The sequence below is a fragment of the Dendropsophus ebraccatus genome, chromosome 8 (assembly GCF_027789765.1).
Source record: "Dendropsophus ebraccatus isolate aDenEbr1 chromosome 8, aDenEbr1.pat, whole genome shotgun sequence".
NCBI classification, from domain to species: Eukaryota; Metazoa; Chordata; class Amphibia; order Anura; family Hylidae; genus Dendropsophus; species Dendropsophus ebraccatus.
The window spans coordinates 51,933,359-51,952,212 of NC_091461.1; the positions used below are offsets into that span (position 1 = coordinate 51,933,359).

At 46.3% G+C, this 18,854-nt stretch overlaps 1 protein-coding gene across 1 annotated transcript; it reads left to right on the forward strand.

Moving 5' to 3' along the window:
- The first annotated feature begins 1,844 nt into the window (after positions 1-1,844).
- LOC138798574 (interferon-induced protein with tetratricopeptide repeats 5-like) lies at positions 1,845-17,893 on the forward strand. The gene is made up of 2 exons (XM_069979089.1): positions 1,845-1,867; positions 15,358-17,893. Exons 1-2 carry the CDS (start codon positions 1,863-1,865, stop codon positions 16,241-16,243), a joined length of 891 nt encoding a protein of 296 aa, XP_069835190.1. The 5' UTR covers positions 1,845-1,862; the 3' UTR covers positions 16,244-17,893.
- Positions 17,894-18,854: the final 961 nt, after the last annotated feature.

The following is an 18,854-nucleotide window of genomic DNA, read 5'->3' on the forward strand; positions in this document are numbered from 1 at the left end:
TTCCGCCCACTCTCCGCCCCTTTTCCGCCCCCTTTCCGCCCCCTGGCGTACTCGGCGGAAAGTGCCGATTTGCGAATATTTTATTCGCAAATCCGCCATTTTTGCTTAAAAAAGACGCAAATCGGCACTTTCCGCCGAAAATCATCCATTCGCCGGATGATAAATGTGGCCCTATATGTTTATTAGTATATATAATTATGTATGTAGCAATACTTAAGACATTTTTTCAATGCTAAATAAACAGGCAGTGATTTTTATTTTCCTTTGGAAGAAAGGTTTTTTTATTTCTTAAAACCTTTTTTTTTTACTTTTTGAAAATATTTATTAGCCTATCTAATGGTGCGTTTACACAGAGAGATTTGTCTGACAAATTTTTGAAGCCAAAGCCATGAATGGATTTGCAAAAAGGATAGATCCCAGTCTTTTCCTTTATGATCTGTTCCCTGTTTAGTCTGTTTCTGGCTTTGGCTTCAAAGATCTGTCAGATAACTGTCTGTGTAAACGCACTATAACACATGCCTATAAGCAATCATGTATTTGTATTTGTATTAGCATTGATTAGCAATCATGTATTATTGCATTGATTTATGTAATCAGCCCTTTATAAGTACAGCATGCCTATCTCAGTTAGGCAGGCTAGCTCAGTAGATCTGTTACAGCAGGCACTGAGGCCTAGCTAAGGTCCCAGGCTGCCTTAACAACTGGTCAGCACCTTGTGATTACATTTCGGGTTTACTAATCAAACCCACCAAACACCATGTCTTGTCAAAACCGTTTAAATCTCTGTTCTCATGGCATTTAAGCAGCAAGGGAGTGATCTACAATGTTGACCATTACTGTCAGGTTTGCAGCCATCACCTGCCAGATATAGGACAGGCTCAGCTCCTGCACCCAATCCTTACTCACTCGTCAGCCACTATGCATGTGTTGCAGTTGTGTATAAACAGACTAACTGATGTCCATATCAACTCCATGCAATCGTAGCCATGGGTTTACATCCCACCATGGACCATCTGTTTAATGGACAAAATAAGACTAAGAATAAGAAAAAATCTGAGCTCAAGAATAAGAGGACACAGTGAGAGGTTATTTGGGGGAAAGATCAGAAGCAATGTGAGAAAATATTACTTTACTTAAAGAGTAGTAGATGCTTGGAACAGACTTCCAATGGGTGTGTTTGATATCTACAATAACTGAATGTAAACCTGCCTGGGATAAACATATATCTATCCTAAGGTAATAACAAGGGAAATACTAAAAGGGCAGACTAGATGGACCCAGTGTTTTTTTTTTCTGCCGGCAATCTTCTATGTGTCTATGTTTCTATGTATAGAGTTGGTACGTAACTGATGGCCGTAACCTGATTATTATTTTGCCTGGTTTCGATGGAGCAGGAGCTTTGTACATACATGTAACAATCTAGCAACACCCTCTTACCAAGTAAACCCAGTCATACTTTACTTACTTTAGATAAGAAAAAGTAGATAATTTAGTAAGGGTTCTTTAGTTATTTTCAGTGAATGCTTTATATATATGTTCATCATTGTTCTTCAGCGGTGATCTAAAACTAGTAAAAATGACATAAAGGCTAATTTTATAAAGAGTAAAGGATAAAGCTAATGAAAGAATGATTTCTCTCTCAGCAGTCTGTTTGATAACATACTATAGCTGGTTTTAGTTTCTATTCCATATCGAATATCAGACGGTTTCTGTTTATTCTGCTTATGATATTGTTTATCAGTACCATTTCTTGTTTATCTTTTCCTTCTATCGATGACACCTCATCAAGGATTGCCCGGCTATAAAAGCATGGGTTCACACTTATTCTTTACAGAGACAGGAGGAGCAAGATACTTGACAAAATGAGGTAAGTACTTTTGCATTTCCTACATTGTTTTGTGTATTTGACATGCCGGCCATCCAATCCAACATTATAAGTCAATGGCGCTTATGTAGTTGGACGGGGTGGCCAGCATCACTGCCACACGTCACCCAGCTATAACAGCGATTGAAAGGGGTCTCAGGACTGAGTCTGTGCAACATATCAAGAGTTAATTATAGGAATCACACATGCAGTTTTTGAGGGAGTTTTTTTTTTACTTTTTTTAATAGGATTTTCAAAAAAGAAAAAATTGTACAGGAAATACATTGGACACGAAAAGTATGAGAGAATAAAATCACAACCATATTTCCAAGTGAAAAAGTGGAGGAAACAATTGTAGCAAATTATTTATACATATAGATCAAGTCACAACCCTAGACTGTAGTGGGATGCCTGCCTAGATTCATTTCAGTTTTAATGCTGTGTTTTAGCCAAACTCAGGAATATATCCAGGAGGAAGGAAATGTCTAAAAGTAAAAACAGATACTTTTCCTCTCTTTTATATCCACACCTGTGTTTGGGCCAACAAACAATTATGTGTATACATATACTTATGTGAATACTTTAGTGGCATTTAAAAATTAAAAAAAAAGCCCTGCCTGAACCCTGCCTAAGGCTACTGTATGTTCACAAAGTCATTATTTCCAAGTCGTTTGTACTTTTATTTCCAAGTCTATGTTTATTTTTAGGATTTACATAAGACCGGCGTACAGATATGAAGATTTTTATAAATCTCCCCTAAAGAGGGCAGAACAGTAAACCATTTTTAGCCATACTATGTATGGTAAAGTTTGTTTCCATGTATATACAATAGGTCTTACAAGCAAACAAAACTACAGTACCGGCCGGGAAGATCTTCAGTAACACCGGCTGTTCTGTGACCCAGCCGGTGTAATACCATGTGTGAAGCTAAAAGTTAGCCTAAAAATTTGCAGTAACTCCAAAAGATGGGAGCAGCATAGGCAGATGAACCATTAAATGTTTATTTATTTCAGTGACCCATAAAATCACAGACATGCCATGGAGGCCCAGGAAACATATCAACACGTTACAGATGTATGTTCACCCTTACATATGAGATTTTCTTTGGCCTCCCTGGCATGTCTGTAATTTTAGGGGTCACCGTCCAATCATCTGCAAACCCCACTGTGATGTCAGCACCTCCCCCTCACCCCTATATAAGGTTATTTGCTTCCTGGAGGCAGTTAGTCAGCTGTGTGTAGTGGAGAGCAGGATTGCAGCAGGGAGTTAGTACAGAGCAGAGAGAGAAATACAGAGAGATAAGGACAAAGAGGGGAGAAGGGTGGATAGTGAGCAGATTCTGGGTAGATTGTGGGTGGTTTTATATGGCCTCAGGGAAGCCAGTGTCCAGTATCACAAGTTTATTGGTACTGGTTTTGTGCATTACACCAAGTCACTGGCTGGTCATTACACCAAGGTAATGGGTGCTGGTGTGGTGACTCCCTGACGTGTTGTATCAGAGGAGCGGCCAGTCACTTGCTAGATGGTGAGGTGTGACGCCACTTCTGGGGTGGATGGCCAAGATACAGCCGGACCTTAGGGTGTTACGTTGTGACGCCAAAGCTGGATGGACACACAGATGTGATGCCTGCTTTTATTTTATAAGGTCGTTTGTACCCTTTTCCCCTGTGGTCAGTGTCCTGCCGGAATGCTACTGGGTCCCTTGGGATGGTATAATCACCGATGGCCAGAGCAGTGTAGAGAACCTTGCGGACTATTGGATCTGCCACCCACAGAAAGGGGAAGTGCCCCAAGGTTGGGGTGTGTGCTGTGTCGGTGGAAGGCAAAGAATCACAGTGTCTTTCTACCATAAATAGGCTGACTTTACTAGAAAAGTGTTTGTTTGCAGCAGGATACAAAATTATGGTGTTTTTCTTGATAAAGCACTGAATAATACACTTGATAACGCTTTGTAGACAAATACTTGATAATACAGCAACTGAATCTGTGACAGGAATGCAGTGTGGAGTACAGTCGTGTTGACTGAGTAGCGTAGTGAGTGATACAGAGCAGCAGAGTAGCAGAGAGGAGGATGTTGTGAGCGTCTCAAATTCATATAAGAGAAATAGAGGTATGTCAGAACCCACCAAGCACACAAATGTTAATTGAAAACTATTTAATTGAAAAATATGTATACATAATCTTTATTCATATATCTGTACACACACAAAACCCTACACAAACCCAAAAATTTAAAAACACTTAAAAAACCCAAAACATATCCAGGAGGGACCCATAAACAATACATAGGGTCCCTACCTCCCCATACTCAGCTCACTCTATTAAGACCAACACTCTATGCAATATATATATATACACACACAATACACCAATCTACTCTCTATTGTACATATATTGTCATGGCCGCGGCGGCGTCCCATGCTCAGGGCCGCCGCCGCGACCGCCCTCTATCCCACGCAGCTGCCGGGGTCCCTGTGCAGGGATCCGGCGCTGCGGTCTGTTCGGCCCCGGGGGGCGCCTCACCTCGTCCCGCTCCGGTCTCAGTCTGTGCCGGCCGGCGCGCGCGTCCCCGCGCCGGCTGTCTCAGATTAAAAGGGCCAGTCCGTCCCTAATTGGTAGTTGCACCCAATCACTCCCTATAAATCCCAGCATGCCCTGTCCCTCGTGTTGGAGCCTCTACATGCTTCCCATAGCGTTTGGCCCAGCTCCCTGTTGTTCCTGATTCCCATCCGCTACCTGGTCCCTAGTCTCTGTTCCTGATTCCTATCCGCTACCTGGTCCCTAGTCCTTGTTCCTGGTTCCTGTTCCCCTGTTTCACCATTGCTCCTGTGTTCAGCCTGTCACCTGCGGTTACGCCTACAGACCTCTGCCAGCACCATCTCCTGCCTACTGCTCCTGCCACGCCTCGCCTGCCGTCACTAGCAACCAAGCCAGGGGTAGCGACCTGGGGGTCGCCTGCCGCAGCAAGTCCATCCCGCCTTGCGGCGGGCTCTGGTGAAAACCAGCGGCCCCTTAGACTCCGCTCCCTGGTGAGGTTAGTGCCATCGCTGGTGACGGTCCAGTGGGTCCACTACTCCAGGCGTTACAGTAGGCTCCAACCATGGATCCCGGCGAGGTGCCTGATATCCGCGAAGTAGCCCGAGTGGTCGCCCTACAGGCTCAACAGATCCAGCAACAGTTACAGCTTATTCAACAACTGACTGCAGCCGTACAGCAGCATACCACAGCTCAGCAGTCATCACCTCCTGCAGCCTCTTCAAAAATACGACTGGCTCTACCAAGTAAATATGGAGGTGACCCCAAGTTGTGCAGAGGATTCCTGACCCAATGCACTATGTATATCGAACTTCTAAGCAGTCAGTTTGCCACCGAGCGCTCTAAAGTGGCTTTCATTATCAGCCTATTGGAAGGTAGAGCTCTGGCCTGGGCCACGCCACTATGGGACCGTAATGATCCGGTTGCTGCCAATCTCCGAATCTTCCTGGACGAGTTCCGCTCTGTCTTTGAGGAACCTGCCCGTGCGTCTTCGGCTGAGACTGCTCTCCTCAATTTATCCCAAGGGACTTCCTCCGTTGGTGATTACGCCATCCAGTTCCGCACCCTGGCTGCGGAATTAGACTGGAATGAGGCCGCTCTGATTGCCACCTTTAAAAAGGGCCTGTCCAGTCAAGTGAAGGATGTGCTCGCTGCCCGAGACCTGCCTACCTCTTTGAACGAACTCATCCTACTGGCTACCAGAGTCTACACCAGGTTTTCCGAGAGAGAGGAGGAGGTCCGGCGAGAACGGTGTCTGAGTCTGCCCCGTCGCCATCCTCGGCTGGCACCGGTGTTCCAGAATCCCGTTGCTCCCATGTCCCAGTCGTCTCCAGAGGTTCCTATGCAGGTGGAACGTGCTCGCCTGACAACTGATGAGAGGACTCGTCGACTGAACCTGAATCTCTGCCTCTATTGCGGTGGCGCTGATCACTATCGGCAGAGATGTCCCCAACGTCCTCAGCGTCCGGGAAACGCTCGCACCTAGGTCCGGTGGGAGAGGCCTCCCTAGGTGTGAATGCCACCTCTCCAAGGTTGACTATGCCAGTCTCCATCCAGACACCCTCTGGGCAAGTTCGTCAGACCACTGCCCTCATCGACTCTGGCGCTGCTGGCAGTTTCATTTCTGCTTCCTTGGTCCAAAGATGGCGGCTACCCGTGATCCAGCTAGCCCAATCCCGGTCTATCTCTTCGGTCACGGGCGAGATTCTTAACGAAGCGGTACACTGCCAGACTGTACCCCTAATCCTCCAGGTGGGCGCTTTACATCAGGAGAGGATCTCCTTCTACGTCTTGCGCCATTCCTCTTCTAACATCCTGCTGGGTCTTCCTTGGCTGCAATTACATACCCCTAAGCTTGACTGGAGAACTGGGGAGGTTCTCAGTTGGGGCCAGGACTGTCCTAATAGGTGCCTGAGGTCTCCTCAACCCAAATGTTCTACGAGGTCACCTGCTTACGCCAAGCCTCTGTCTGGACTACCGGAGGATTACCAAGACTTTGTTGATGTCTTCTCGGCTCGGACTCCCTACCACCTCATCGGCCCTATGATTGCCCTATAGACCTTCTTCTGGGAACTTCTCCTCCACGGGGTCGAGTATATCCCCTCTCTGTGCCCGAGACTGAAGCCATGTCTTCCTACATCCGGGAGAACTTACAGAAGGGCTTCATTTGTAAATCCACGTCCCCCGCTGGCGCCGGATTTTTCTTCGTGCAGAAGAAGGACGGTTCCCTCCGCCCATGCATTGACTACCGGGGCTTAAATAAGGTGACTGTCAAGAACAGTTATCCTCTTCCGCTAATCCCCGAACTATTCGATCGCCTTCGTGGAGCTAGGATCTTCTCCAAGCTGGATCTCAGGGGAGCTTATAACTTGATCCGTATTCGTGAAGGAGACGAATGGAAGACCGCTTTCAACACCAGGGATGGGCACTACGAATATCTGGTCATGCCATTTGGCCTATGCAATGCCCCAGCGGTCTTCCAGGAATTCGTGAACGATATCTTCCGAGATCTCCTCTATGTCTGCGTCATTGTCTATCTTGACGACATTTTGGTCTTCTCCCCTGACCAGCAGACTCATGTGGCACAAGTGCGTCAGGTCCTGCGAAGACTACGGACCAATCATCTGTACGCCAAGCTAGAGAAGTGCGTTTTCCCATCAGCGCAATCTTCCGTTTCTTGGATATATCGTCTCCGACCAGGGTCTACAGATGGATCCGGCCAAGCTCTCCGCTGTCCTCCAGTGGCCACGCCCTGTGGGACTTAGAGCTATCCAACGTTTCCTTGGATTCGCCAACTATTATCGGCAATTCATCCCTCACTTCTCGACCCTGGTCGCACCCATTGTGGCTCTCACCAAGAAGAAGGCGGATCCCAGACGTTGGCCTCCTGAGGCCGAACAAGCCTTCAATAGCCTAAAGTCTGCCTTTGCCTCTGCTCCTGCTCTAGTCCGTCCGGATGTCACCAGGCCGTTTTCGCTTGAAGTCGATGCATCTTCTGTGGGCGCAGGAGCCGTCCTCTCACAAAGGGACAGATCAGGCAAGACCAGAACCTGCGGGTTCTTTTCTAAGACTTTTTCCCCTGCCGAGAGGAACTATACGATTGGGGACCGTGAGCTCCTGGCAATTAAGTTGGCACTGGAGGAGTGGCGTCATCTCCTAGAGGGGGCTAAACATCCCGTTAACATCTACACGGACCACAAGAACCTCCTCTACCTCCAATCGGCTCAACGCCTCAATCCCCGGCAGGCCAGGTGGTCTCTCTTCTTCTCTCGGTTCAACTATACCATTCATTTCCGTCCAGCCGAGAAGAATATTAAGGCCGATGCATTATCCCGAGCATCCGATGTCATGGGGCAAGAGGAATCTCCTCGTCATATAATACCTCCCGATCGCCTAGTACCAGTTGCCACATCTGCTCTGCAGAGGCTGCCTCCCGGTTAGACCTATGTGCGCCCCGCACTCCGAAAACGTATCTTGAAGTGGGGGCATTCCTCTTTGGTGGCCGGGCATCCAGGAACTCAAAAGACCGGGCAATTGATCTCCCGTCACTACTGGTGGCCCAATCTCCTTCAGGATGTCAAGGACTTTGTGGCTTCCTGCGCAGTCTGTGCCAGGAATAAGTCTCCCCGTCAAAGACCTGCCGGCCTACTTTTGCCCTTGCCAGTCCCTGACCATCCCTGGCACCACATTGGGATGAATTTCATCACGGACCTACCCCCATCTGCGGGCAATACAGTCATTTGAGTGGTGACGGACCGCTTCTCCAAAATGGCTCACTTCGTGGCCCTTCCTGGACTACCCTCTGCTCCTCGTCTGGCTCAGTTGTTCTTCCGACACATCTTCCGCCTGCATGGACTGCCTCTTCACATTGTGTCCGATCGAGGCTCTCAATTTGTCTCCAAGTTTTGGCGTGCCCTCTGCTCGCAGCTCCAAGTGAAGCTGGACTTCTCATCGGCCTACCATCCCCAGACCAACGGGCAAGTGGAGAGAGTCAATCAGATCCTGGGTAACTACTTACGTCATTTTGTGTCCAGCCGCCAAGACAACTGGTCCGATCTACTTCCATGGGCGGAATTCTCCTATAACCATCTGGACTCGAGTTCCACAGGCAAGTCTCCTTTCTATGTGGTCTACGGGCATCACCCTCGTCCTCCTCTGCCTCTCTCTCCATCCTCTGGGGTCCCAGCCGTGGAGGAGTTGTTATCTGACCTGCAGTTGATCTGGGAGCAAACTCGACAGTCCTTACTCAAAGCCTCTGAACGCATGAAGGACCAGGCTGATAAGAAGAGGAGACCTGCCACGAATTTTCTTCCAGGTGACAAAGTCTGGCTCTCGGCCAAATATGTTCGACTCAAGATTCCCAGCTACAAGTTGGGTCCTCGATTCCTTGGTCCTTTCTCGGTGCTAAAACGCATCAACCCTGTCACCTACAAACTCCGCCTGCTCCCTACGATGCGGATTCCGAACGCCTTCCATGTCTCCCTCTTGAAACCAGTGGTCCTCAACCGGTTCTCCGATAAGACTCCGTTCTCTGTTCCACAAGCCGTCTCTGACGACGTCTACGTTGTTAAAGACATTCTGGCCATGAAAACTGTCAGAGGGAGACGATTCTTCCTGGTGGACTGGAGAGGATTTGGTCCTGAGGAAAGGTCCTGGGAACCCGAGGATAACATCCTGGACAAAGACCTCATCAAGGGGTTCCTGCAGGCTAGAAAGAGGTGGAGGCCAAAGGGGGGGGTACTGTCATGGCCTCGGCGGCGTCCCATGCTCAGGGCCGCCGCCGCGACCGCCCTCTATCCCACGCAGCTGCCGGGGTCCCTGTGCAGGGATCCGGCGCTGCGGTCTGTTCGGCCCCGGGGGGCGCCTCACCTCGTCCCGCTCCGGTCTCCGTCTGTGCCGGCCGGCGCGCACGTCCCCGGCTCCTAGGGCGCGCGCGCGCCGACTGTCTCAGATTTAAAGGGCCAGTCCGTCCCTAATTGGTAGTTGCACTCAATCACTCCCTATAAATCCCAGCATGCCCTGTCCCTCGTGTTGGAGCCTCTACATGCTTCCCATAGCGTTTGGCCCAGCTCCCTGTTGTTCCTGATTCCCATCCGCTACCTGGTCCCTAGTCTCTGTTCCTGATTCCTATCCGCTACCTGGTCCCTAGTCCTTGTTCCTGGTTCCTGTTCCCCTGTTTCACCATTGCTCCTGTGTTCAGCCTGTCACCTGCGGTTACGCCTACAGACCTCTGCCAGCACCATCTCCTGCCTACTGCTCCTGCCACGCCTCGCCTGCCGTCACTAGCAACCAAGCCAGGGGTAGCGACCTGGGGGTCGCCTGCCGCAGCAAGTCCATCCCGCCTTGCGGCAGGCTCTGGTGAAAACCAGCGGCCCCTTAGACTCCGCTCCCTGGTGAGGTTAGTGCCATCGCTGGTGACGGTCCAGTGGGTCCACTACTCCAGGCGTTATATATATATATATATATATATTGCATAGAGTGTTGGTTTTAATAGAGTGAGCTGAGTATGGGGAGGTAGAGACCCTATGTATTGTTTATGGGTCCCTCTTGGATATGTTTTGGGTTTTTTAAGTGTTTTTTAAATTTTTGGGTTTGTATAGGGTCGTTTTGTGTGTGTACAGATATATGAATAAAGATTATGTATACATATTTTTCAATTAAATAGTTTTCAATTAACATTTGTGTGCTTGGTGGGTTCTGACATACCTCTGTTTCTCTTATATGAATTTGTGGTCTTTACAGTATGTCCCACCGTTAGCACCAGTGACCTAGCTGTGCATTACCCTCCCTTTTTTTTTTTTATAGTGAGAGTCTCAACCCAAGTAGTACTGTGCTCTGCCGGGATTTTGGAGGATGAGGTAGAATAACACCTTAGGAGAAGAAGAAGAAGAACACTTGTGCCCGTGTATTGACCTTTTGTTAGTCTTCACACCACCTTCTGCCCACTAGACTCGGCTGAACCTTCCTAGAGGGTAACACAAGCCCCAGACCTTGTTACTTGGAATGAGCGGAATGCTGAGGATTTCCTGCTGACAACCACGCTGCAATATAGAGTTCCTAGGCTTTGCGCAACTTTGCTCTATCTAGATCAGTTCTTAGCTCTTTGGCTTTAGTGCATACTGTCCTGCACTGTTGAGGTTGTCTCTGACTTATCCTCTCCTGAGGGGTTTTAACACTGCATAGTGTGGTTGTCAGGTAGGGGTCTGAGAAGACAACAGACGAGTGCAGCTCTGTAACTGGCACTTGCCCCAGCTGGCTCTACCTACTTGCCACAACAGTACTAAGGCTACTGCGGACTGTAATAAGTGTAAAACAAAACAAGGACCAGACAAACTCACACAATAATAGAATAGTCAGTGGTCAGGATCAGCAACAAACGGGCAGCAAAGGTACAAAATCAGAATCTAAAAAGCGAGGTCGAGGTCACAAAATCCAAAGGTCAGAATCACTAAACAAACACAATCAGGAGATGCTAGGTCAAGGCACAAGGCGCTATCACAGGCAGAGAACTTGAGATCAAGTGAAAGACTTAGAAGTAGGATTAGAAGTCCCAGCCCAACCCAGATACTGACAGCTAACTGGGTGAGTCAGCTGTCAATCAAATCACTGTGATTGCAAACACCTAGTGCTGATCAGCAGGTGGAGTGCAACACTTGAACACTGCTACAACCAGGAGCAGCAGAGCAGAGTATGTAAAAAACATAAGCATTCTGGTTGTTATGGACGCTGAGCCGAACGCACGGCCCGATTCCTGACAGTGGTGTAGCATAGCTGAGGAAAAAACTGTTAGCTGTGACTTGTCTTGCTTCCTACCCATACGGGGCTCTAGCTAAGCCTTACCGACTCTTTCTGTCTCCCACGTGACTTCCTTCCTCCCAGGGCATCTAAAGTGCGCTGTGAGTGGGTGAACAGCGCAAACAGAAGAAGTAAAGAGAAAGGTGATAGGAGAGAAGAACAGATTCCTGTTGGTTCGCAGACCCATGTGACACACAAAGAAACAATAACCCTTTACACACTTCACCTGTGCAGCATCTGAACATACAAATCTATCATAGCAACATCTTGTGGCGAAATCTTAGTACTTCCTTCATCTATACACAAGTGCAATAAGTAAAGGCGTTTGCCAAGGATGTACATAGCAGTAACACCTTTGGTAGGACACCACACTGGCTGGGCATTATGCCAAGTTAATGGGTGCTGGCTGGGCATTATACCAACTCAATGGATGCTAGCTGGGCATTATACTATGTCACTGGGTGTTGCGTACAAAATTCCTATTATCAGTCAATGGGTGCTGTGAATTCAGTGTCCATTCAAACCATTAAAAAAATGCAACCCCTTCCATTCCCAGTGGACCCCCTCCCCCCTAATTTGGTTAAATCTGTGGCCTGTCCTATCTATTAAAGCACCAGTAGTGGCATTATAACCCATTATAACTTAAACTCCCTTTAATTTATTTCGCTCCATCAACTATTCAGGTGTGAATTCACACTAAATTACGCAAGATAACATTCCTTTCAGCAACAAATTACTGCTGGTAGTAGCTTTAGAAGGTTGTTATATCACAGTTAGAGGACATCATCCTTTGCAATATATATTTGCAAGATGAAACATTTCTATAGGTTTATACCATTCAAGAAACCACAATGGCTATTAAAAATGTAAACAATAAGTACCCTTTGTTAAACCATTGGGCAATATCCAACTGTCTTGGTGATATTGTAAAAACTTCAAGAACATTTAATAGCCAGTCACCATGTGTGTCCATAAAAATGGAACATGACTGCTACTATTCCTTGTTACAAGTACCAGTGACTAAAAAACCATGGTAACAAGCAGGAAAATGCCCCCTATGAGAAACATAGTCATGGGGATTTGTGCCTGGATAATACTGTTTTTGGGGTATGGGTTGCATGGTGCACTTTGTGGAGGCATTAAAGGGACACTGTCACCCCATTTTGTCATTTTTACATCATTAAAAATGTTTAAATGACTAATTTAGCTGTCTCCATACCTTATTTCAGATTATTAATCATGGTGCTTGTTCTTGTGAAAAGTGTACTTTTATCGCTTGTTACTGCCCCCAAAGGGGTGTGGCTTAGTCTCTAATGCGCCACATCATCCCGCCCCCATCCGTGAAATCATCACTGCATATGCCCCGCCCCCTTAGCGGCCATTGGTGTTGGTCAATCTGGGGGGTGGGGCCTAGATCTTTATGGTCCTTCCAAAGGCTGCTGAGGGGCGGGGCCTTGCGACGAGGATGTCACTGATGGGGGCGGGGCTAAGTGGGGCTTAGCCTGTGAAGCCCTGCCCACATATACCAATCCACAGATAATAAAAACCACTTTTTACCAGAACAAGCACCATGACGAATAATATAAAATAAATAATGAAAGCTGTAACATTTACCCTTTACACCTGTGGAGAGAAGTCAAAATGCAAAAAGGGGGTGACAGTGTCACTTTAAGATGCGGTGGATAATATATGTCTGTGCTGCAAATAGTTTAATTGGTCTACACCAAGGGCAGTTAATCTGAAGATGTGTTTCTTTAAAAGTATGCAAATTGACTATGTGTATTTCCTAGTGGATTATTGTATTATTGGGGATGTAAAGGAGGAATACTACTTGATATTTTTTAAAAAAAAATGTATTATAAAATGTATAATAAGTACTTATGGTGGGAAAATATTTTTACGGTGACTTTTCTTAAAGAGATACAGGCAAGTGAATGATGTTGGCACTACTACGTGAGGACTCTTCTGATGAATGCTGGCTCCAGAATCGACTACTGACTTTTCCACAAAACCAGCCTGGCTAGTATTCGCCTGACCAATGGGTCTGACTTGCAACCTTTATCCAAGCCTTTGGGATTGCCCGTCAGTTGATCTGTTACCAGACTGCAGCTCACGCTGGGTCACTCTACGTCTACATTAAAATCTAACTGAAATACATTGAAATCGAAATTAAATTGGCACTTCTACTAGTGCAACTTAAACTAACAGGATACAAACAGTGACGGTCTTGGCATTTCTGGGGCCCCCCTCGACACGTGTTCCAAAACAATAGACCACTCTGTGTTGCCCCCAGTAGTATATACCCCTTGTGCGCTACCGCCAGTAATATATACTCCTTGTGTGCTGCCCCCCATAGTATATACCCCTCGTGTCCTGCCCCCAGTAGTATATACCCCTTGTTTTCTTCCCCTAGTAGTATATAGACCCCTGTGTGTTCCCCCAGTTATATATAGCCCCCCCCCCTGTGTGCTCCCCCAGAAGTATATAAACCTTCTGTTTGCTGCCCCAGTTGTATATAGACCCCCTGTGTGCTCCCCCACTAGTATATAGGCCCCCTGTGTGCTCCCTCAGGGGTATTTAGCCCCCCTGCGTGCGCCCCCACTTGGATATAGACCTCCTGTGTGCTCCCCCACTTGCATATAGACCCCTGTGTGCTCCTCCAGTAGTATATAAACCCCCTGTGTGGTTCCCCCAGTAGTATATAGACTCCCTGTGTGCCCCACCAGTATTATATAGACCCCTTGTGTGCTGCCCCAGTTATATATAGACCACCTGTGTGCTCCCCCAGTTATATATAGACAACCTGTGTGCCTCACAAGTAGTATATAGACCCCCTGTATGTTCCCCCAGTAGTATATAGACCCCCTGTGTGCCCCACCAGTAGTATATAGACCCGTGTGTGCTCTTCCAGTAGTATATAGCCCCACTGTGTGCTACCCCACTTGGATATAGACCTCCTGTGTGCTCTCCAAGTTGTATATAGAACCCATTCTGCTGCCCCAAGTAGTATATAGACCCCCTGTGTGTTGCCCCCAGTAGTATATAGACCCCCCTGTAAAGCCCCAGTAGTCTATAGCCCCCCTCTGTGCTTTCCCTGTTATATAGCCCCCCTCTGTGCTCCCCCCATTTATATAGACCCCTGTGTGCTCCCCCTCCCATATAGTATATAACACAATAAAACAAACACTTATACTCACCTGGGTCCGGGCGTCTCCTCTTCTCTTCACTCTTGTGGCCTCAGGAAGGGTTTTCCCTGCGATCACAAGAGGCCGCACTCCCCTTGTCCTGGCGCCGATGCTCCAGTGATGTCACTGGAGCGCCGGCACTACAAGGACAAAGCTGCCACTTGTGACCGCAGGGAAAAACCCTTCCTGCAGCCACAAGAGTGACTGACAGGAAGGGAGCCAATGTCTCCCGCCCTGTCAGTGCTGCTGCATGTAACTATGAGCGCTCATTACGAGTGCTCATAGTTACAGTTCAGATGGCAGCAGCGAGCGGGGCAGCGGCCCGCGGTCCCGCGGTCTTGAGCACAAGAGCGGGGCATGGGGGCCCCCCTGGATGTTGGGGGCCCCAAGCGATCGCTTAGGGTGCTTGGTGCCAAAGACCGCTACTGGATACAAAGAGTGCCACATAGGGGGGTGGTAAAAGGGTTCTTAAAGAGGAATTGAAATGTGTTAAATAATTAATTAGAAAATGTATATATTTTATGTCGCTGTTCCAACAAGGTCCACTGCTGTCCATGGCGGGAACTGAATGATTGACTGGCTGATTGACATTTTTTTTAAAGTTGTCATTTTCCAATTCTTGACACTGTAACAACAACATCTGTTGTTACAGATGCTACTCTGTAATATTCCCACTATTGTACTTATTATAGTTTGGCTGTTTTAATGAGATTTGTTTGCATTTGATGCGCTAATATTTTCGAATCGAAACCAAAACTTGCAAACCTCGCAAAACAAATTTTCAGCTGCTTCGCTCATCTCTAATCAAGATCAAAGTTATTTTGTTATATACAGGCTACAAGGCATGCAGAGAATATTCTAGCTAGATACTAGCACATTCAAGAAACATATACAATATAGAATACATGTTTATGTGTATATGTTATCAATTGTTTTTTAATTAGTAACAGCAATCTCTTCTAATATCTTCTCTCACAGTGGGATATCAGAGGAAGCATTGAAGACTCATTTACTTCAACTTAAATGTCACTTTACATGGGAACTGCTTGTGAAGCACACTGAATTAGAAGACAGATTGAATGATCAGGTGACTTTTCTTGTCACCAAGAACAAATACATGGTGTACAATCTACTGGCCTATATGATGCATCTGAAAGGTGACTACCCAAAAGCAATTGCCATTTTGGAGAAAGCAGAAGAAATGATTAAAGAGAACTATCCAGATGGGACTGATCACAGATATTTGGTGACATATGGAAATTATGCTTGGGTGTTCTACTACTTTAACCAGTATGAAGAGTCTCAAAAATATATAGATAAAGTAGAGCAGATTCATAAAGAACTGAAAGACACATCAGACCGAGCTGAAATCTATGGGGAAAAGGCCTGGGCACTGCTAACATTTTCTGCAGACCATTATGAAGAAGCAAAACAATGCTTTGAGAAGGCTTTGGAGCTAGAGCCAGAAGATCCTGAGTGGAACTCCGGATACGCAACTGCGGTCTATAGACTGGAAGGTTTTAATGGCAGACAATGTCCAGCTTCAGAATGCAGATCCATAGAGCTACTGGAACGGGCAGTAGAGAAGAATCCAAATGATGCCGTGGTGAAGGCGCTTCTTGCTTTGAAGCTTCTAGATCTTAATAGAAGTGATGAAGGAAAAACATATATTGAAGAAGCATTAGAACAGGCCCCAAGCTCTCCATATGTGCTTCGGTATGTAGCAAAGTTTTACAGGAGAGCTGGGATGGTGGATGAAGCCTTGCGAGTCCTAGAAACTGCCATAAATCTCACCCCAACTTCTGGATTTCTACATTACCAAATAGGATTATGTTACAGGAAAAAGTATTTAACTAAGAAATAGGAGTCTGGAAAGTGGCGTAACACACAAACAGACAGAGAATCAAGTGACCTCAGCCAAAAGGCCATCTTTCATTTAGAGAAAGTGCTGGAGTATAAGAAAACAGCTGTCTATGCATATAAAGACTTGGCAAAACTATATTGCGAAGTTAAGAAATATCAGAAAGCAGAGGATACATTTCAAGCCATTTTGGCACTCGCCAATCTTACAGATGAGGAAAAGCAGCAAATCTATTGCAGTTATGGACGTTTCAAGGAATTCAGCATGAGATCTGAATCTGAAGCCATCAAGTACTATAAAATGAGTCTGCAGATTAATATACTTCAGATTGAGAGAGAATTCAGTGTAGAGGCTCTAAAAAGAATTGCTTCAAAAATGTTTACGAACAATAGTCATGATGCTGAGGCTTTAGCTTTGTTTGGCTTTATCCACAAGGTTAGTGGAGAAAGAGATAAAGCAATTGATTGCTATGAACAAGCCCTGAAATATGACCCTGACAATGAGGAGTATGTGAGTGAGCTTTGTGAGCTGCAGGTTGATACCTGAACAAATGTAGAAGAAAAGTCTATCAAGATCTTTCCTTTTTATCTTTTATAGATCAGTAGAACAAGTGTATCTTTAAAGAGTTTATTTACTATGTACATTTAAATACTAAAATACTATGAGGGGGGGCAGGAGGGGGGTGTAGCTGTGGTGTCTCAATGTTTCACTGAAACAACGTAAAGGCTTGAGGGGAAGAGGAATCTGAGGTGTCTTTTCTGGGATCTCTATAGAGGTCTTCACATAATTATAAGCCGCTGTATGTCCTGCAGGAAATGGTGTATTCTTTCTGGGCATAAAAATTCACACACTACAATTGGGTGTTAGGCTGCTGGGAGACTCCTGGCAGCAATCCGTGCTGCTCCTGTCTGCTCCTCTGCTTTGCTGATGCTGATCCTGATGGGCTCCATGTTGATATCGCTGGATTTGCTCGCTCTATTGTCTTATGGCATCTTGTTCTTCCTTCTAGTCCCTGCTGCAATGACACCTCTGGCCACTAGGGTGAGCATGTGGCCAAACGCTCTGGATTTATAATAATGATTTATAAAGTTTTTCTCTGCCTTCTGGTGCCTTCTGCTAATCCACAGCCACCTGCACCTATTTAAACTATCTTGACCTGCTCTTCTCTGCTTGAGCGTTGTTGCATTTGTGCATTCTAAGCGAAGGCGCATCTCTTTGATCCTGTTGATTCTCTGTGTAAACTGATCTGTGCCTGTTCTCCGGATTACACTTCCTGCCTGCCCCCTGTATGTACCGTGTGCCTCTCCTGTTGCTGATTGTCCGATCTGCCTATGAAACTGCCTGGCCTGACCCTTTGCCTTCATCTTACTACGATATCTGTCTCCTCCCTGGTACTGCTGGACTCCTTGGGAATCCGCTGCTGCTCACACCGGGACCAAACTTGTGGAGTGACCTAGTATGGCCCAAAGCTAAACCAGTTGAGCAGCACAGCAGGTCCACACTCTGTCTATTACACGGGGTTGATGTGCTCTACTTTACTACATCGCCATACTGTATACTATTCTAATAAAAAAAAATTGTCAAATTAAATTAATATATAATGGCACTTTGGCATTGATTTGCACAAAATGTTTAATAAATACTGAAAAATGATTATTTAATCTTCAATTTTATCAATAAAGTGTTCAAGATGATGGAAATAACTTTCAATTATGGGATTATATAACTTGCTGAAGAAGGAACTTTCTGCAGACGTAACAGACTGCTACTGAAAGAGGAAAAGTGCATTTACTGTATGTAGTGACTAGAGATGAGCGAGTAGTGAAATATTCGACTTTCGAGAATTTGAATCGAATAGGCACTGAGATTCGACTATTCGAACGAATATTCAATCCCATTATAGTCTATGGGGAAAAAAATTCACGGCACTTGGGAATCCAAATTCGACCACTTGAAGGTCCCCAAGCCTCCCATGAAACCTTCCTAAACGATGCCAACACCTCCAGAATGGCGCTGGGACATTAGGGGGAGCATGCCTGGGTGCACCCAACACCCCAAAATCACAGTATAATGCCACTCTCCGCAGTTGCGAAGGAAAAATATTTGCAAATGCTTTACGAACGTTTATGGCAATGTTCACACATTTCGTTCGTATTTTTTGCGCAGTGTTACATACATGATTCCAATGTGTGTCCGAAGAGCGTCATGTTATTCGCGCGTATCTCGTGTAATCCTGTACGAATGTTACTGGAACAGTATGTATGATGTGCCTTTACTGGGCTATTGGAACAATATGTATCACAATGTGTATCACGTGCCACACTATGAGTCACTTGTATATATGCCCAGCTTAGTGGTGTTAAAACGGGTCACTATAAGTCACTTGTACACACAGGGTACTGGAATAAATACACCTGCTGATGCTGTTGATGCTGATGTTGATGCTGATGCTTTCTTATCACTGGGAAGGGCTTTTGATTCAGAGATGACTTTTTCGCTGGATATTAGCCCTGAAAAGGACTTTTGGGTTCTGTAGTAAGCCTGCCTGACCAAAACACTACTAAAATCTCTCTCCCTGCTGCAAGATCTCACCCTGACTAGGCTGAAAGCGCAT